We start from the raw sequence: 20137 nt of genomic DNA, 5'->3' as shown, positions 1-20137 counted from the left end.
AATAACACATCAGCGTGCCACATCATACACTTTGAACAGTCAGCTACCTTGAGGGTGTAAAGCAAAGAATCTTTAAATTACAGGGGGGAATCTCCAAGTTTTTTCCATAGGGGGTAAACCAAAAGACACCCAAATGGCAGGGGGGTAAAAGCCTATTAACCCTATTTCAGATCATTTTTTTACAGTTCACTCATTTTGACAGTTGGTGGTGTTGCTAGACGTTCTTTTATGCAACTAATATGGCTTCTATGTGCCTAGGTTGTTTGGAATGAACATAATAACCGTATGTTTAATCATGTTGTTACCCCCATCCCTTGTTTACTAGATAAGATTAAGCTGCTGTCTCTAGGTTGGTATAAAGCTAAAAAAGCTTCCTTTGTTTTTGGGACTCAGCAGTGGTGGTCAAGCTCTCTTGTTTGTTTGGGTATTTGCTAATGTTTTTATGTTGTGTTTTGTTTGTAATCGTTGTAACTCTTGGTTCCTGAGGTAGTCTCTTAGGCACACCTTGTGCGTTTGGAACTACCCTATTTCGTATATAATTCCATTTTGGCTTGTTCAAAAAAAAATTAATATTAAATTGATGATAAACATAAATATTAAAAGGTAATAACACAGTGTCAATTTAAAAAACAAAATATAGCATAATGTTTTTTTTAAATGGAGACGTTGGTACACCAGTTAAGCATATTTGCACACACACGTTTGCTATTATTTTATTGCTTATAAAAAATAATCAGGCGGCATGCATTGAAAATCCCAATTCCATTACAAATTACTAATAATATAAGGATATAATTAAAAAAAAAAAAAAACACACGTGGAAGGGCAGTTGGGGGAACCGGGCAACTTAAATTATCAAAATCGATTTACACCGTCGTAGAAGCTACTATTTGTAGCTTCAATTGGAATTGAGTTTGGACCCAAGAATTGATTTATAAAAAAAAACATCCAAACACTTGTTTATCAATGTAAACTCACTTTTAGGCTTTGTAACGTACGTTTATTAAATTCCACTGTGCAACCAAACACCTACTAAGCCTTCCACATGCAGTGCAAAAAGCTAAAAATACAAGGTGGCCAGAAAACTGGCAGTAGAAGAAAAAACTCCTAACAGGCGCTGATGACTAACAACACACCACCTAAAGAGCCAAAAAAATCCTACAAAGAAGGAACAAAACAAACAGCCGGACCAAAAGAAACAAATGCCAAGCTATTAGCACTATCAACTGCAGATAACATAAAACAAAGTCAAACCACTCGCGCCAAAAACATAGCAGACCACCCATCATCTTCTTTTCAAGCATTCCTTCGGATTTGAACACCACTCATAAAAGAGGCAAGATGCAATCCTTAACCTACTCAACGCCCAACACCAAGACAAAGCCTTAATATCATCCACCAAGTCGTTGACGGTCTTAGTTTGATTCTTAAAAATCCTCGCGTTTCTTTCCCTCCAAATTAACCAAATCACCGAGTGCCAAATCAGCCAAAACGGTTTCAAAAAGCGCCCAGGGGTTGTCACATCACTCCAGCAAGCAAAATGTGAGCACAAATTATGCGGATTCGTAAAATTAATACCTAGCCAATCCATAATCTTACGCCAAATTGACGAAGCCACTTCACAATGAAGGAAGATGTGCGTTGTGGTCTCGTCCCCATGGTCACATAAAGCACAGCCACGAGGCTCCCCAGGAGTTAACACTTGCCGAGAAACAAGATTGGATCTAGTCAGAATACGGTCTAGGAAGTAGAGCTGTCAAAAAGGACCGGGCCGTATGGGCCGACCCGTTTAGCCCGATTAATTATAGGGTTCAGGCCTTAAATATTGAGCCCCCAAACCTCTAACATTGTAGGAGAGTACAATCATTGATCACCTACCTCTTGCCCCCTTAAACCATATTTTGTTTCTTCAATGTCTTTTAAATCCGCAAGTTTAGTGGCCATAGTTTTATCCAGCACCGAAAAAATCAAACCATTTGTTCTTTGTAGAGAGTGAATCCAGGAAGCATCCAAGGCCTTCCGACTATACTCCGATAATTGTGCTAAAGGAGATTCTGGCACCAAAGACCCGGATTCCTCCAAAATGAGTTGCAAACCCGAAACTGGCAACGACGTGGTAATGGGCTCCCTTTGACTATGGCTCAAACCGCTACCTTCTTCCACCTCATCTCGCACAAAAACTCCACCATAGGCCTCCTCTACAGTAACCACCCTCTTGTTCCTTGCGAGCTCTTTGTTGCCTCCAACCCCTATCCCTTCTTTCCTCCTAAGTACCCCCTTCCCTTCTTGCACAACCTTCACAAATTTCAAGCATTTATAGCTACCCAAGGCACTAGACTTTTGTTTCTTATTGTTTTTCTTTTTGCACCTCCTCCTAAAAGCCAGCTCCTTCTGATTTGAGAATTCAGAGATGTATATTCAGAATCCTAAGGCCTGATCTGGAACAACAGGCCCAGCTGCCGAAAAAACACAAACTGGATTTGCTTCTAGCACCCGACCCGCCAACACATGCTTCAAGCCCTTAGTTGTTGGCCCCACTAGGTTGACTTCATCTTCAATAACAAAAACCTCTTTTCCAGATGCCTCCTCATGTGACTTAATATTTGAAAGGTCCAGGTGGGCCTCACATGTCAACTCCCCTGGATGCCACGTGACACTAAGCCTTCACCTTCTTCCCCCAAATTTCCAACATGTCCTAGGTCTGCTTCCTCTAAAGCCAACCGCAAGCCTTCAGGAGCAAGTTGATCCACGTGTAACTCCCTAAGAGGGTCATCAGAGCCCTTTTCAACAAAATTCATTCCCCCATGCTGCATAGCCTCGGTAGTCACATCCAAACTTTCCTTTTGCATTGCCCTACCTAGGTTTGACCTAAAAGATAGACCTCCATCAACTGAACACAAACGTACGGACTATGCAGAGTCTGTCTCGTCGCCATCCTCTTCCCCATAATCAAACTGCTCCGCCTCCCTCGCCTCCTCCGGCCTTCCTTCCTCGTTCTTCTCCGCCCAGACTCCTCCCCTTCCCTTCGAAAACTCAAAATCCTCCTCCATACTCCCCTCCCATTCGTCAACAACAGTCCCCCCCTCCACCACCCAAACATGGAACTCAGCCCCCATGACCATAACATTAATCCACTCATCAATTCTCCCCATCTTTGTCGTATAAATGAGGATGTTAGCAACATCTAATCTTTTCCTACACACAATATCCTCATCAAAGTCAATGAAGACACCAAAGAGTGCCCCTACCATGGGAGGTTCTCGGTATTTTGTTATATTTATTGATGATTATTCTCACTTTACATGGATATATATGATGAAAAATAGACACGAGCTTCCTCGAATTTATATCAATTTTGCCAAAATGATTCAAACACAATTTTCTAAAGTTGTTAAATTTTTTCGGCGAGATAATGTCATGGAAGATCGTGATTCTAAACTCTTGTCTTTACTTAGTGAACATGGTACCTTGTTTGAATTTTCATGTCCATACACATCTCAACAAAATGGTCGTGATGAAAGAAAGCATCGTCACATTCTTGACTCAATTCGTGTCATGCTTATCCCAGCCTCTTGTCCAGAACGTGCTTGGGGGTGAAGATGCTCTTACTACTATCCATATAATCAATTGTCTCCCTTCCTCTGTCCTTGGTAATGTCTCTCCCTTTGAGAAACTTTATCTCACTACACCGGATTATAAATCACTTAAGGTGTTTTGTTGTGATTGTTTTGTCCTCCTTCAGCCGCATGAATATACAAAACTTGAGCCTCGTGCTCGTCTGTGTTATTTTCTTGGTTATGGCATTGAACATAAAGGTTATCAATGTTAGGATCCAATATCTCAGCGCATTCGCATCTCTCGTCATGTTGTCTTTTGGGAACATATAATGTTCTCTTCCTTATCAAAGTTTAAGTCAATCCCGTCTACCTATACTCCTCTCTTTACTAACCCTGATGTCGATTTTTTTCCTAGTGACAAACATGCAGGTTCTGAGACATATGCAGGTTCTTCTAGTGAGTTTCCAACACCTTCCGATGTTCAATCCACTCCTGATGACGTTGTTCTGATCGCTGATCCTGCACCTCCCACCATTGAGCTTCCTCCGAGGGTAAGAAATCCACCTCCTTATCTTCGTGATTACCATTGTTTTTCCACTATGCTTCACCATCATGAACCACAATCCTATAAGGAAGCCTCTACATATCCTCATTGGCAGCAGGCTATGCATGAAGAATTGCAGGCGTTGGAGAAAACACACACATGGGACCTTGTTGATCCTCTTTCTGATAAGACTCTTGTAGGCTGCAAATGAGTGTACAAAATAAAGACTCTTTTTGATGGTTCTATCGAGCGTTAGAAAGCTCGTCTCGTAGCAAAAGGGTTCACTCAAGAGTTCCTTTCTGCAGCTAATCTGGATTTTGACAGGTGTTGGTAAAGCTAAACGTTCCTTTCTGCATCTATTATGGATTCTGTGTACTTGGATTGTGTGGAACGAACGTAATAACCGCCTGTTTAATAATGTTGTAACGGACGTCCCGAGGTTGTTGGATAAGATTAAATTGTTATCATTAGGGTGGATGAAGGCTAAAAAAGCCATGTTTGTTTATGGTACTCAGATGTGGTGGTCAAGTCCTATGACATGTTTAGGCTTTGACTAATCACTGCTAGATTCGATTTATTTTAGACTCTGTAAGACTTTGTATCTTGTAGTAGTTTCCTAGGCACACCTTGTGCTTGGAAAATGCTACTGTTGTGTTAATATAATTCCATTTTGATTTGTTAAAAAAAAAAATAATAATACCTAATGCGCACGTTTGATGCACATGGTAAAATAGAGAAAACATAGGATAATGATTTATATAAAGATATAAATAAAGTTAAAGATATGCTAGAATAGTGATAGGATATGAACTTATCATATACTGCGTGTTTAATCCATATATGATAATAAATTATATAATTTTATTTTACTTTTTCGCGTGTGAAACAAATAAATGATATCATATTGTGTGAAATAAATAAATTTATTTCACACAATATGATATCATTTATTTGTTTCACACGCGAAAAAGTAAAATATATTAATTAAATTAATTTTTTCCTATTAAAAAATTGATTTTATTATATTTTCATATTTTTAGTTGATATTAAAAAAAATAATAAGCAGTTCAATGATTTCATATAATTACGTCAAATTCATTAACACTGCCAATTTTTTTTTAACAAAGACAAACTTAAACCGTTTTATTAATAATTAAAGAGTACAAATAGTTAAATATATATGCAGGCTAGGATGTGATAAAAATGCTCTAATAATGTTAGTCACATTGTTCATATTTTGATCACAATATCAGCTCTAAATACACCCATTTTTCTTGATCATATTTTTTATTTATTTTCTTCACATATTTAATATTAATATAAAAAATACCAATATAAAAATTCCTTAAAAAATATAAAATTATAATAAATATGTGAAGAAAAATAAAAAAAATAAATGATGATAAATGCTAACATTAATAAATGATTTCCATTATAATTAAAAAAAGAGAAATGTTAATTTGTGCTCTTATGATACATGTTAAGGAACTTAAAATGAAAATTTTATCTAGAAAATTGTGCCAATTTATTAGTTTAGATATTAAAAATTAATATTTTGTAATAAATATTTATCATTTACAGAATCTTAACATGTTTTAAGGGCACAAGTTAACACGACCCTTATAAAAATTAATTTTTTTTTTGGGTCAATTAATAAATGATTTCCATTCTTCTAGTTTAATCTTTAAGGATTCTAACCCAATTAATGAATGTTTAGTATTGGTCAAAACCACATTGAATACATAATTTTAAATTAAAAATTTCAACATTTAATTTTTTAACTTAAGTCTCAAAGATGCAAGTTAACTTTTCACTTTTGTTTTTGTTAAAATGAGGAGTATCGCAAAACCACATTGCCTCACAATTATTTTTTATTTTTACAAAATCACTCGATGTTCACATTTTAAAAGAAAATCAAATTTAACTTCCCCAAACAACTACAAAGACTCCTTACCTCAAAATATGACTAGCTAAAATCTTATTAAAAAATGATATTTCTGCAACTATTTTTTATTCAACTTTAAAAATAAAAAGATTATGGTTGCAGGTAGCAAGCATACTAATCGTTGATATTCATTTGTCCAACACAAAAAATATTTCGTTGATATCTTAAACGACCTTTATTCTCTACCCGTAACAAAAAATTCCGTAATAATCAACGCGCGACGCGCTAATTCCATTTTTGTAATATTTATTTATAATTTAAAAAAATAATAAAAAACTTTTGAAATTTCCATAGGTGCTTTTTTCTTCCTTTCTCCCACTTCTCTCATACACATAGTTACCTTCTCTTAGAAGTAGCTCTTTATAAAACCCACTCTCACACTCATTCCTCACATTTCTCACAAAATCTTCTCTCTCTTAAACCCTTTCTCTCCTGTAACCGTTTTTCATCGCAATGTCTCGTCGCGGTGGCGCTAACCATCCCGATCCTCGCCGGAATCAACCTTCTCCGGCAATTTCACAGTCATCCGTCAATGCTGCAGGATCAGGACGTGGTGGTCGTGGTTCACGCGGTGGACACACCGTTCCATCTCCGTCGTCTGTTCCCTCTCCGGTTCCGGTAACCGCTGCTTCATCAACCGCAGCTCCGGTTGTCGCTGGTTCAAGTTCCGCTCCAACGCGTCCATCTCCGGCTCTGGCTTCGGCGACGGTTTCTACTGAAGTGCTGAGTTCTGAGGTTGAAAAGCTTACTTTAGAGTCGACTCCGGCGGCGGCTTCAGCGCCGTCGTCTCAGAAGGCGGTGAGGTTTCCTAACAGACCTGGTATCGGTCGATTAGGAAGGAAAATTCAAGTTCGTGCTAATCATTTCCAGCTGCAAGTTGTTGATAAGGATCTTCATCACTACGATGTTAGTATATTATTTTTCTCATGCGTTTTTTTTTAATCACATTTTAAGTGTTTAGGTTTTTGTTTTTGTTTATTATGTTGAATTTTAACAATGTGTTATGAATTTTTTTTCTTGATTACGTTCATGGATTTTTTTTTTTGTAATAACATTTGATTATTCTCGTACTTGTTTTTTTGAACTCAAATTTGAAGTGTTCATGTTTTAGGTTTTGTTTATTACGTCGATTTGAAACATGTTGTTTAAGGTTTTGTTTATTAGGTTCGATCTGAAACATGTCTCAGTTTTTTTTTTTTTTTTTTTTTTTTTTTTTTTTTTTTTTGCTGTTGTTGTTTATTAGCTTGGTTTGGAAAATGAAGCTGGTAAGTAACAGTGTCATGGAAGTTCTGAGACTGAAAATTTTGACTGCGCTGATGTATTTTTTTTAACTCAAATTTGAAGTGTTCAGGTTTTGTTTCTGTTTGTTATGTTAATTTGAAACAATAATGCCAGTAAGTTACAATGTTTTACGGTTAAGAGAGGCTGAAAATTTTGGTTATTGTTTTCAGGTATCATTTGCGCCGGAGATTACTTCAAAGAAAGTGTCGAGGGATGTTATCAACCAGTTAGTGAAAATGCACCAAGAGTCCATGCTTGGGAATCGCATTCCTGCTTATGATGGGAGGAAGAGTCTGTTTACTGCTGGTCCTTTACCCTTTACTTCGAAGGTTTTTGTGATTAACTTGGTTGATGAGAACAAAGGATCCTCTTCTGGTTCTGACAAGTGAGTTCGCTGAAAATGTGTTAATTATAAGAATTTGTTGTTAACATTGCCACTACTTTTGATGTATTTTATGAATTGCTGATTGCTGATTTTATCTTTTGTCACAGGAAAAAGCGTGAACGCGAGTTTAAGGTTACAATTAAGTTTGCTTCACAGACGGACCTGAACCATCTTACTCAGTTTCTCCGTCGTTTGCAGCTAGATTGTCCTTATGAAACCATACAAGCTCTTGATATTGCTTTGCGGGCAACTCCATCTGAAATGTAGCAATATTGTTTTTTGTGTTCTTTATTTGGTTTCGCTGATTGTGTTTTAAGTGATATGTTTGTAATCGTTAAACTGTTTTTCAGGTATACTGTTTCAGGGAGGTCATTTTTCTCTCCCAGTTTGGGGGCACAGGGGCCTCTTGGCGGTGGGACCGAGTATTGGAGAGGTTATTATCAAAGCCTTAGGCCCACGCAGATGGGATTGTCCCTCAATATTGGTATTACATCTACACTACTAATATTTTTCTTCTTGAGTATTTTCATTTGAATCTATGTTTCAGACTTTGACTAGTGATACTTTGTTTCAGATGTTTCTTCGAGGGCTTTTTATGAACCGATTCGTGTGACTGACTTTATTTCTAAGAATTTTAAGTTGAATTTTTCAAGGCCACTGTCTGATCAAGATCGTGTCAAGGTATTTGTGATGGATTTTTATTTTTAATATTATGCTATGTTTTTTTATTTAATGAGGTGACAGAAAATGAGCCATGAACTACTTATAACTCGTTTGTCTCCTAATCATTTCATGCTAAGTCTAGTTTTCTTCCTTTTCTTTCCAACACTAAAAGTCTTAGAGTTGGTTATCATAAGCGAACTCATGTATGTTTTTTACTGTCAGATCAAGAAAGCCTTGAGAGGTATTAGGGTAAGAACATCTCACGGAGGTAACATAAGGAGTTACAAGGTGACCGGTGTCTCAAAAGAGCCCCTCAGAGATCTAATGTGAGCAACTTTTTTTTTTTTTTTTCCCTTACCATTTTAGTGATCCCTTTAAGGTTGGAGTAAATTGCGCGTAATCTGTGATACTTACAAAGGTTACTGATCTGCTTGGGGGCAAGTTGTATAGTCCATGACTAACCTTTATTTTTACAACTTTAGGCTTGATTTCACTCTTCTAATTTGTTATCCATTTAGGTTCAAGCTTGATGACCAAGTAACTCGGAAAAAAATATCTGATTATTTCTATGAGAAATATGAAATTGTGTTACAGTATCCACTTCTTCCTGCTCTCCAAGCTGGAAGTGACACGAGGCCTATGTTTATTCCAATGGAGGTTTTTCTCTTCACTACTCTCTGTCTGTGTCTGTGTTGATGTTCTGCATAATGTTTTGTGGACATTGTGTTAGACCTAAAATCTGTTGTGATGTATTTCTTGTAGCTTTGTCAAATTGAGTCTGGACAAAGGTACTCCAAAAGATTAAACGAAGAGCAAGTAACAAACCTTTTAAGGGCTACCTGTCAGCGTCCTCAGCAGAGAGAAAATGATATTAAAAAGGTATATTTCATAATATATCAATATATATATTTTTTTTACAGAAGTTATATATTTATACAGGTTGTGTTTGTGTGCGTTTCCCCCCCTCCCTTATAATTGACATTTCTTTTCCTGGTAGATTGTGACGCAGCACCGTTTCAACGCAGACAAAGTTGCAAAGGAGTTTGGTATCAATGTAAGGGAGGAACTTGCATTGGTTGACGCCCGTGTTTTGCCTCCCCCGATGGTATACCTAGGTTTATGCTTAATAAAATTTAGCTATTTATCTTGTTTTGTGATATTTAATAATATTTAATTTTCTTTTCCAACTGTAGCTCAAATATCATGGAAATGGCGGAGATTCAAAAATTGAACCCAGGATGGGTCAATGGAATATGATTAGACATGTATGATGAATCCTTCTTTTTGTATGAATGCTTTCAAATTATTGTGGTCTTTATACTTTACTTTTGTGCTTGTGAAGCGTATGGTCCTCTTGAATTTTATTTAACTTGCGTGTTTGATCTTATGTAAACATGTGACAATCTAAATTAATATGATTTTAATATTAGATATTAGATTCTTTCCTATGACAATGGTTAAATTGTTGATCAATGTTGACCTTTTTATTTTGTAGAAAGTGGTTAATGGTGGCACGGTGCAATTTTGGAGTTGCCTTAGCTTTTCTAGATTGAACCCAACTCAATTTTGTGCGGAGTTGGTTAATATGTGTCAAGCCAAGGGAATAGTATGTTGTCTGTTTGTACTATTTCATTTAATAATTATTATATGCTTCCCCATAATTTTGACAACCTCTTTTACCTGTTTGGATCTTGTACCAGATTTTCAACAGAGATCCTTTGGTACCTATAGCCCCAGCCAATTCAAATCAAATTGAGAAAGAGCTTGAGAAATTAGATAAGAACTGCAAGGCAAAACTTAATAGCACAAACCCGAAAGATAGACTGCAACTGTTGATAGTAATTTTGCCTGATTCCAAGGGGAGGTTTTATGGTTAGTTTTCTATAAAGTCCAAATTAAATTCGAAGGTTTGGTTTTACTTAATTAAATTACTTTGTTTTTTTTGCAGATGACATAAAGCGTGTTTGTGAAACAAGACTAGGAATTGTGACTCAATGTGTTAAACCAAATCAAGCTGCAAAGCTGAGTAAGCAGTATCTGGAGAATGTGGCTTTGAAGATTAATGTTAAGGTCCAAGTTATTATCCAATAAATAGTATGTTTGGTTCTATATTTTTATTTGATTGCTTCCAAGTGTTAAATATATCATTCTTGGTTGTCTAGGTTGGTGGCCGCAACACAGTATTGTATGATGCCATTGAAAGAAGAATTCCTCTTTTAACTGATGTACCAACGATAATATTTGGTGCGGATGTAACACATCCTCAGCCAGGAGAAGATTCGTCTCCTTCAATAGCTGCAGTAAGCTTTGCCTTTTTGCATAGTTATGTGCAACTTTTTTATGATATATTATATTTATATAGTTTTATTTTTTGCTTGTTGAATGATATAGGTGGTGGCATCCATGGATTGGCCTCAAGTCACAAACTATAGGGGACTTATTTCTGCCCAGTCTCATCGGGAAGAAATTATTCAAGATCTGTACAAAACAACAGAACACCCACAGAGAGGAATTGTGCATAGTGGAATGATAAGGTAATGGTGTTGGATTTCTATATTCTTTGTGTTGAGACAAAGCTGATTTTTCTTTTAATTTTCAGGGAGTTGCTCCTGGCTTTCTATCGAAAAAATGGGTCTAAGCCTGCGAGGATTATATTTTACAGGTTGGATTTGGTTTTAATTGAACGATTAAATAGTTCTTCTTATTATATATGTATTTAATATGATTTTTTTTTTTTTTTTTACAATATTAATTTGTGATTATCAGAGATGGAGTAAGTGAAGGGCAGTTTAGTCAGGTTTTGCTTTATGAGATGGATGCGATTAGAAAGGTATGACATTTTTAACTCCATACTTTTGTTGTTTGTTTTAAAAGGGACATAGCGGCCGATGTCACTCACACAACGATTGGGGTAGAGGGACTCTGCGGGTTTGAACTTGCGCCCCACAAAACATAAAGCAGTTCTCAATATTTTTCTTGCTTATTTGATTGATTGTTTCGTTTTTTCATAATTACATGAGTTTTATGTATGTTAAACTTTTAAATTGGTTCTCAGGCTTGTGTTTCACTAGAGAGCAATTATCTGCCAAGAGTTACTTTTGTGGTGGTCCAAAAGAGACATCACACCCGTCTCTTTCCCACGAGTAACGACCAGACAGATCGGAGTGGAAATATAATGCCAGGTTTTTTCAATTTTTTTATTGCTTGCATGCAGCGTGTACTCTTTTGCCAATTTATCTATATTTACTGATTACGTTCTTTTAAATTTTGTCAAAGGAACTGTGGTTGACACAACCATTTGCCATCCCAGGGAATTTGATTTTTATCTGAACAGCCATGCTGGGATTCAAGTAATACTTACTAGTTCCATTAACTTTATATGCTCGTATGTACTAGTTGCTCAATTGGCATTTAACCATTCTGTGCTGTTTCCATTTGAATGTCTTCGTTTTTCAGGGGACTAGTCGACCATCTCATTATCATGTGTTGTTCGATGAAAATGGCTTCAGTGCTGATCAGTTACAGAGTTTGACGAATAACTTATGTTACACGTATGAACCTTTTCATTTATTTTTCTAGTCTAAACTACTGTTTTCATTTAATTTTAGAAGCCCTCTCATATTTTCTTTTTTCAATTTTCAGTTATGCAAGGTGTACTCGTTCAGTGTCAATAGGTTTGTTAACTCAATATTCTGTGTGCATTTTTGTAAGCCATATGAAACAATTTAACTAAAATGTTGATCCTTGTATGCAGTTCCTCCTGCATATTATGCACACTTGTTGGCATTTCGAGCTCGCTACTACCTCAATGAAGTTGACACTTCTGATTCTGGTTCTGCAAGTGGCAACAGAAGTACCACCAACTTTGTGTCGACACTGCCCTCCATAATGGAAAATATCAAGGACGTTATGTTCTACTGTTGACATTGGTTACAAGTTTGGAAGGGGTTTTAGATGCTCCTTTATTTACCATGTTTTTTCTTTATTATAAAACTTATGTTGCCATCTGTTTTTTTGGGTGGACCTTTTTGGTTTGAATGTGGTTTTGAAAGTACTAGATAGCTTTTGGTCATGTAACTTATGCTGCTACCATCCATGGATATGGTTAATATTTTGAATTATGGTGCATATGGTTCCACCATGGTTATGGTTATAAATATTTTGAAATTATGGTTATATTATGTCTGCTATATCTTTACTTGCTAGCCGAAGTTTTGTATAAATACTTTGCAATTAACTTAGTAAATTAAACCTTCTGTCATGGGAGTATATTGAGCAGAAAGTTAGTATTTGGTGGGTTCCAAATCACTTCTTTAAGTATTGAAGCTCTAAGAGGGTGAATATTCACATTACACTTCTTCAAGATAATAAAGTTTGAAATAGAAGAAGATGAAGACATCCTAATTTTGTATGGATTAGAAATGTGTTTCAAGCAAGAGTGGTTTTAGAAAACTACTGTTGTAAAATGATATCAAAACAATGAGTGGCATCTTGAAAACTACAATTCAGGTTGCTTTACGTAAAAACCTGAAATTTACACCAAGCAGATTTTAAGGAGCTTTCAAGACAATAAGGCTAGTCTAATGATAATGCAAATGAGTTGAAGAATATCTTGTGCAGTAGTTTCGTGGTGAGAAACTTCCATCCTGTGTAATGAGCAACTTTCTGTCTTATAATTGTGGAACAAAACTGTCATTACTGTTATTTGAGCAAATACACAGCAGAGAAAAACTGCACTCAGCAATGATGGGAAAATCAGTATCAATTTCATTCTTCATTGCTATGTCTTGATAAGTAATTATGGCATTTGAAGCACGTCCATGCATACATTTTAAACATGTTGTGAACAACCAAGTAAAAGTTTTAGTATCCTCATTTGACAATAGAGCACAACCCAACAACATAGATTGACTATGATGATTTAGTCCAACAAAAGGAGCAGAAGGCATGTCATATCTATTTGTTAAGTGGCGCCAAAAGTTATGACGTCGCCAAAATATTCATATGTTACCCTTCATCTTGCATATGCCCAAAACACATTCGTAATTGACTTTCATCATCCACATCCATTGCATCATAAAATTGACTGTTTTGCTTTTGCTCTCCAGATGTAAGATTTTCATACTTTTGATGCCCATTTGCTTCAACAAATATTGATTAAAAAATTCTGATTACGATAATCTCAGCTTGATCATGGAGTTCTAACCTCCTCTTCATTTCTTATTGCATCTTAAATATTGTGCTTTGCTTGGACTTAGTTCATGGTTATGATCAAGAACAACACTGGAAACTATAATTGTTCCATCTACACACACACACACACATACATGTATTCAACCTGGCCTTACACTGTGTTTTTGTTATAGGATTTGACTTCAACGGATTATGTGACTGACTCACATACTTTCTAGCTCGACTACATGCTAAAGTAATATTTTTTCCATCATCTTCATTTAACTTATTTTAGCAATTCCAAAACACATACGTTAACATAATTCATGTAATACACAATAACTTCATATTCAAAGAGAAATGTCAACCAACCCTAGGTGGCGGCATTTCTTCTTCACAGGTATCATTTGCTTCTAAACAATCATTAACCTTTTTCTATTCTGCAGTTGTTTCCGGTTCATCACAAGACTCAAATCTTTCTTGCACTAATGCAACCAATTAAAAAAAAAAAATCATAACACAAGTAAATAAATGGAACCTCAATTAATTGGCAGAATACGTTCTTCTACTAAAGATATAGAAAAACAATAAGTACACAAAATACTTGTTGATGAAATTGAAATAAAATACTGTCTAATTGCTATGAATCAATGGCAACTGTGATGGTAAGCAGAAACAGAGGCAGTGTAAATATGATGAACGGAAACCCTGGTTCAAAAAGGTACAAGACTGAGCATGTGATGACCGGTGAGAGCGAACTAATGAACCCTTATTTCTCCAAATGTACGAACTATAAACTATTTAAAAAATAAAATGCAGAAACTGATGTGTACGTGGAAAGTAAGTATTTACACGCACCCATGAAATTTCGTATAGCAAACACTCGTACTATTTAGCAGTTCTGTAGAATATCCTACTCAATTCTTCCCTCTCTAAATGTACACCAATAACTTGCAGTTAAAACGTACTAAACTTTACCTGTCATTCATTTTGTTAAGAAGCAAATCCTACAGTAATAATTTTACTTTGAAAGATATCAACAATATGCTCATGCAGAAACCAAGCTTGGAAAAAACTCCAAAAGACCGAATTGTATAACTTGTATTTGTGACTCAACCAGTGTGATCATTGAATTTACACGACTGATAAAGAGTGAGTTACATTAATTGACAAACCTATTGTGCAGAAAGAAGGCACAAGGCAATAATCCAAGTAAAGATACATGACTTGCCGATTCACACTTATATACCAGCAAGAGAATATACATATAAATATTAAAAAAAAAGAATATAATTAGTTCCAATTTAACATGCTACAAAAATACAAAATAGCATATTAGTGTTATGTGCATGAATATAGCAATGATCACTCTTCTCTTTATCAACTTGTGAGATCCATCACGCAAAGAAGTGCTTCCACTTATGTTTCCCGCGTTAACAAACTCACTTCTGCCGTTACCAGATGATGCAGAAACATTAACCGACAAGGAACCTAGATTAAATTTTATATTGAACATATTAGAATCTGATGTTGAAGATAAACCATATATAGACAATTTACCTCAGCATCTCATGGTTCTAGGTCACTAATATCTATTTTTAACAAAATATAATTCCAGCCATCGATTTTCATCATGTTAATCAGACAATTATTATTCGTTGTTCTCATTCCTCGTAATAAAAAAAAAATGTTCTCATCAGAGTCTCCCCCTATATGTATGTATCGATTACTATGAGCGTATAATTTAGCGCAGCTAAAACTTACAGTCATAGTTAGCCCATCCAATGCGTTGACCAGCAAGATCATAGACAAAAATTCTGTCTTTTAATACAAGGTCTGCCAGAAAAAAAATAATTTTGTTACTATCATAAACTGATATTTTGGAAGACTGATTGGTAATTAACATAAGAACTATCTATCTAATTATATCTTCAAGATTCAATTATATTAGTTTAACAGACTTCAATCAAATGCCGTACTCATTTCATGATATAATACAGAAGGATCAGTGTCGATATAGTGCACAAAGTAAAGTTTCCAAACTGGCATTATACATTACCTCCTAGAATTGTTATATCTTGACCTGCAATTTTCTGAAAGCCAATACACCACACTGATCCATCTCCCTGTAAAATACACATGTTTATATCATTCAACTAGTGACATAACATTCATCATAGAAAGAAAAAAAAATTAAAAGTACTACCATAAGTTCATAATAGTGAGGTGGAAATGAAAAATTAAAAAACATGTCAAAGAGTAGCAGCGTTTAATTCCCTCTATACCTTTCGTAAAGCACACAGAAGAGCACTAGCAAGGCATAGGAATGACAAAATCTAATCAATTATAACAAAATACAACATGCAATTGCAGACTAATTCCAAGTACAGTTTGATTTGAACTTTAAATATACCACACTAGGCCACTTAGCAACAGAAATGAAATCAAAATCAAACTATAGATGGTGAATCTTCAACCATACAAAAAATAACTCCAACTTGAAATCAATGTGTAAATCATGCAACCAAGACATTAACCCTCAGAAAATTAAAAACTTACAATATAATTCTGCTTTATAAGGTAGTCCTGTGCTCCTAAAACGAGAGAAGCACCACCAGCAAAATTCAGACTTACTTGAGGAAAACTATCAAGGCTGTTAAATACAGCATAGTCAGAAAGAAGTAGAGAAAGGGTGTCAAGATCCTCTATGTTCAGCATCCTATCCGGAAAAAAAGTCAGAAAATAATCCATTAAACATCTACGAACAGTTCGAAGTTAACCTGTTGGTAACTAAGTAACACTGATTTCCTCTGGAAAGAACAGTGCGTACAGATTGTGGAATAGCAGCTGTAATCTACACAAAGAACAATATTTCCGTTAAAATATAGATTAGCCTTTTACATAGAAAAAAAAGTCCATGTCATTTCCGCTAATTATACATGAATAATCAAAGCAATATCCATTACTAATCAATTGGACGAAAACAAATTACCTAATTGAAACTCACCGCATTGATAAAGGGATTGTAAGCCTCTTCGGCAATGTATGCCAAAGTTGTTCCGGAATCAATAATGGTGCCTCTATTGCTTGATGTAGCAAAAATAGCCGAATCAATTGGCAAAATTTGGCCATTGACAGAGATGCTCAAAAGATTTAGATTATAATGGGGCCTGAAATATTAACTATGGAGTTAATCTAAATGTTTTAAATTTTTAATGAAAGAATGTGGCCATTTCAGTACAAACAAAGTTCCGACAGCAACAATATTAAACTTTCAAACTCTTGTTCAACTTTTCTAAAATATTTAAGGAAACCATAATGAATGCACATTTTGGTTAAGAAAAAGGAAAAGAGAAAAGGAAGTAATCCATGACGAGTCCTAAACTAACAAAAATGTGCCTTAAACACCATTTATAAAAGTCCTAGTAAAAGAATCCGGAATATTATTCTCTTGTCTTGTTAGGATCCTAAGAAAAAAGGGAAGAAGCTCCATTTACTTAACATTTTTCTGTTTCTATCTCATACAGAAAATCAACATAAGTCAACACTTGGTGAATAGTGTCAATCAAAATCAAATATATAATCTAAAGGGTAAAAGTCATCTTTGAATACATTAAAGCCTTAAAGCTAGCTACACTGATTTACCATAGCATCAGAAGACAAACAGCGATTATATGTACAGAAAAGATAAAATGTAGTATTTTATTCCGATGGAAGAACCTACTGTGACGGAACGAGTGGACTATAAATTATGTTTGGCTCCACAATCTCACCAAGAACCAATAAGCCGCCACCGCTACTATCTCCTTTCAAGCAGTGTGAGAAAACTCTTGGTGCAATTCCTTGTGAAGCAAGCTGGGAAATTACTGACATGCCCTGTTGCCCAAAGCCAAATATACCATCAATTGCTCTATCAGACTTTGTCAAGTCCCCACTCTGCTGGTTGCTACAACTGTTCCATTCAAACCAATAAATATGAAAAAGTAAGGGCCTATTTGAATTGATTTATTTGAGCTTATCTACTGTCATAAGTACTTGTGTGAGACTATTTAGTAGAGCTTCTGGCAACAACTTATGACATGTCCATAAGTTGTCTTCAACTTATTTCCACGATAGAATAGGAAAACAGCTTATAGCTTATTTGAAAACAATTTGGCATTATTTTATCTTTTAATTAAGCAATTTATCCAAACATGGTCAAAATATGAACCTAATTTCAATCATGTCAGACTCACCCAAAAACCACAGGCGCCGAGGAGTTTGACAACAAAGATTCCTGAGTAATACTAGCAAAATGCATAAAGTCTGACACATAATAGCCTGATGTTCCACTACCATCTCCATACTGGAATATATAAGTGCATTGGTTATTCCGACCGGAACAGCTGCTATCTGATGACTGTACTCCATTCTTGCACCTTTGATCAGAACAAGCGATGAATGAAGATGTCGATGAACTCCTAGGGTCAAAGTAATTGAGCTGAATCTGTAACAAAATCCAGCAATAATGGATGAAAATTCACAACTCTCACACAAGTATGTTGATCTCACTGTTATAGGCTTATTGCATTGAATTAACAAAGAAAGTGACAGGGGATTTACTTGGAGACCACTTGTTTGGGGACAACCCACGCAGGAAGCACAACTAACCCAAAGAACATCACTTCCAGTATCAATCTGAACATAAAATTCTCTTGGAGGAGTACCCAAATTCACCTTTGTAAAGTAAAGCCTGAAATAAGCCACAAATTTCATTTTTGTTTTTAAAAAAATCCAATATTTGACAAGCAGAAAACATAAAGTAAAGCAAGAGGTATTAGGGAGTCTGGAGAAGAACTGGGAGCATCAAGAGGCTAAAAGGCCAGGATATCGTGTTTATGAGTTACCTCTCTTATATATCGCTCATTTAACTAATTCCTAGTTAATGTTGGACCAACCATCCACACTTGAATTCCAACATTCTCCACTCAAGTGTGAGTGTCCCACATCCCTATATTTGATCCATTACACTTAAATCCACATACTCTCCTCCATCAAGTCAAACTAGTGTTCTGATACCACTTGTTGGAGAGTCCGGGAAAGAATGTGAGCAACAACAGGCTAAAAGGTCATGACAACCAAGATAATATATTGAATATATAAGTCACTACCGCTCGTACACACCATTCATTTATCTTTATTTCTAGTCTCGATGTGTAACTAACCATTCATTTTAAAATTCTTGGGGATTGAAGGAGAGAACCTCCAAAGCCCAAACATACAACAACAACAACTAAGTCTTATCTCACTAAGTGGGGTCGGATACATGAATCAAACATTTATGGGTCATGCTAAATGGTGCCCCGGGCACTGGTTAAGGATACCAAAAAAAGGAAGTTATTACTAAAAAAATGAAACTTTTTTGACTTTTTATTGATTAATTACACAATTTTCAATGCAATAGCTACTCTATAATTTCCTTTTTTAGTATCATTAAACGGTGCCCCGAGGCAGGCACCGGTTAGCATTTCATTTCCCAACATTTATTTGCTACTCATTAACCTCAAAACATGTCAAAATCAATTTTACACCCCATACAAAAAAATGTAACCAAACATACACTATTTATTTTTGCCCGATAACTATTATTACAAATAAAATTACTATCATTGAAGCCCAAATTAAAAAACTAAAAGTACATAATTGTGAATAACATAATACAACCAAACCAAGCAGTTTATGATTCTAAATTCTAATAAAGCAAAAACAAAAATTGATAAAATGAAATTACCCAGCTTTAGAGGTATCAAAGGATCCTTTAACAGGAAAATTAACAACATAACTAGTAGTAGACTGCAAAAATCGTTGATGTCTGAAAGTATCCAATGCTTTAAGATGACTCAATTCAACTCCATGATTTGAAGGAAAAGCTCTTTCAAGTGTTAGTGTTACCGGAGATGAAGCTACCGTCGATGAGAGAACCACCGTGACGGTGAACAGAATTACGGCGGTTACCATGGTGTGTCGGTGGTTGAAACAAAAAAGGAAAGTGAATTGAGAAAGTAGTAACTAACTAATGGAATATGTAAACAAAAAACAACGATAAATGAAAATTGATGTTGTTTTTGTTAATGTTGTTTATGTGGTTGTGTTTCATGATTGTAATCGTAGAGAATATGTGTGAGAGAGAGAGATGGTGTTAAATAATAGTATAAGCTTTAAGTGGGAGAAGATGTGGAAGTTGCAAGTTTGAAGCAAACATAACTGTAACGGATTACGCTTTCTGTCTCAAGACAACGCTAGCGGGATTGTGACCACGTTACATTTTTTGTTTTCTTTCTATTTTGAAGAAAGATTTTACTCAAGAAATCAAATAATATTATTTTTAAATTGAACTGTATGTTAAATGGAGATGATCTTGGTCCTTTGATTTAATTTATACTCATTCATCAAATTAGTCTTTCGATTCTTCGAAATGGTTAAACTGTTCTTTAATTTGCTCAACTTCTATCAAACAGATCTCTTTGTCAGATGCAAGTGTTAGATATATTGACGTGCATGACGTTTTTGTCCAATCACCTCCCACGTATGCGGGATCAATTTGATAATGA

The 20137-nt window shown here is 35.4% G+C and overlaps 2 protein-coding genes across 2 annotated transcripts; one reads left to right on the top strand and one right to left on the bottom strand.

The window, feature by feature from the left end:
• Positions 1-6376: 6376 nt before the first annotated feature.
• Positions 6377-12551, top strand: LOC25492353 (protein argonaute 5). Its single transcript, XM_013600450.3, has 22 exons — positions 6377-6952; positions 7498-7712; positions 7820-7975; positions 8063-8196; positions 8287-8393; positions 8598-8701; positions 8894-9032; positions 9138-9254; positions 9373-9480; positions 9569-9640; positions 9871-9981; positions 10076-10247; positions 10324-10445; positions 10538-10675; positions 10767-10909; positions 10975-11037; positions 11142-11205; positions 11431-11557; positions 11652-11725; positions 11832-11926; positions 12018-12049; positions 12130-12551. Exons 1-22 carry the CDS (start codon positions 6500-6502, stop codon positions 12297-12299), a joined length of 2916 nt encoding a protein of 971 aa, XP_013455904.1. The 5' UTR covers positions 6377-6499; the 3' UTR covers positions 12300-12551.
• A 2072-nt stretch (positions 12552-14623) lies between these two features.
• On the bottom strand, positions 14624-19833 carry LOC25492352 (aspartic proteinase 36). Its single transcript, XM_024780437.2, has 10 exons — positions 19318-19833; positions 18150-18279; positions 17783-18033; positions 17272-17499; positions 16555-16717; positions 16328-16401; positions 16107-16200; positions 15607-15673; positions 15312-15383; positions 14624-15038 (listed from the first exon to the last, which is right to left on the bottom strand). Exons 1-10 carry the CDS (start codon positions 19542-19544, stop codon positions 14860-14862), a joined length of 1485 nt encoding a protein of 494 aa, XP_024636205.1. The 5' UTR covers positions 19545-19833; the 3' UTR covers positions 14624-14859.
• Between the last annotated feature and the right edge of the window lie 304 nt (positions 19834-20137).

The sequence above is a fragment of the Medicago truncatula genome, chromosome 4 (genome assembly GCF_003473485.1).
Source record: "Medicago truncatula cultivar Jemalong A17 chromosome 4, MtrunA17r5.0-ANR, whole genome shotgun sequence".
Classification (NCBI taxonomy): domain Eukaryota; kingdom Viridiplantae; phylum Streptophyta; class Magnoliopsida; order Fabales; family Fabaceae; genus Medicago; species Medicago truncatula.
This window is presented reverse-complemented; position numbering and strand designations above follow the sequence as displayed.

Coding starts and splice junctions, on each gene's coding strand:
- LOC25492352 (XM_024780437.2), bottom strand. CDS start 19,544: ATGGTAACCGCCGTAATTCTGTTCACCGTCACGGTGGTTCTCTCATCG. Junction 18,034..18,149: donor CCCAAACAAGTGGTCTCCAA/GTAAATCCCCTG, acceptor ATTTTGTTACAG/ATTCAGCTCAATTACTTTGA. Junction 16,402..16,554: donor ACAATCCCTTTATCAATGCG/GTGAGTTTCAAT, acceptor TTCTTTGTGTAG/ATTACAGCTGCTATTCCACA.
- LOC25492353 (XM_013600450.3), top strand. CDS start 6,500: ATGTCTCGTCGCGGTGGCGCTAACCATCCCGATCCTCGCCGGAATCAA. Junction 8,394..8,597: donor CTGATCAAGATCGTGTCAAG/GTATTTGTGATG, acceptor TTTTACTGTCAG/ATCAAGAAAGCCTTGAGAGG. Junction 10,676..10,766: donor CGTCTCCTTCAATAGCTGCA/GTAAGCTTTGCC, acceptor TGAATGATATAG/GTGGTGGCATCCATGGATTG.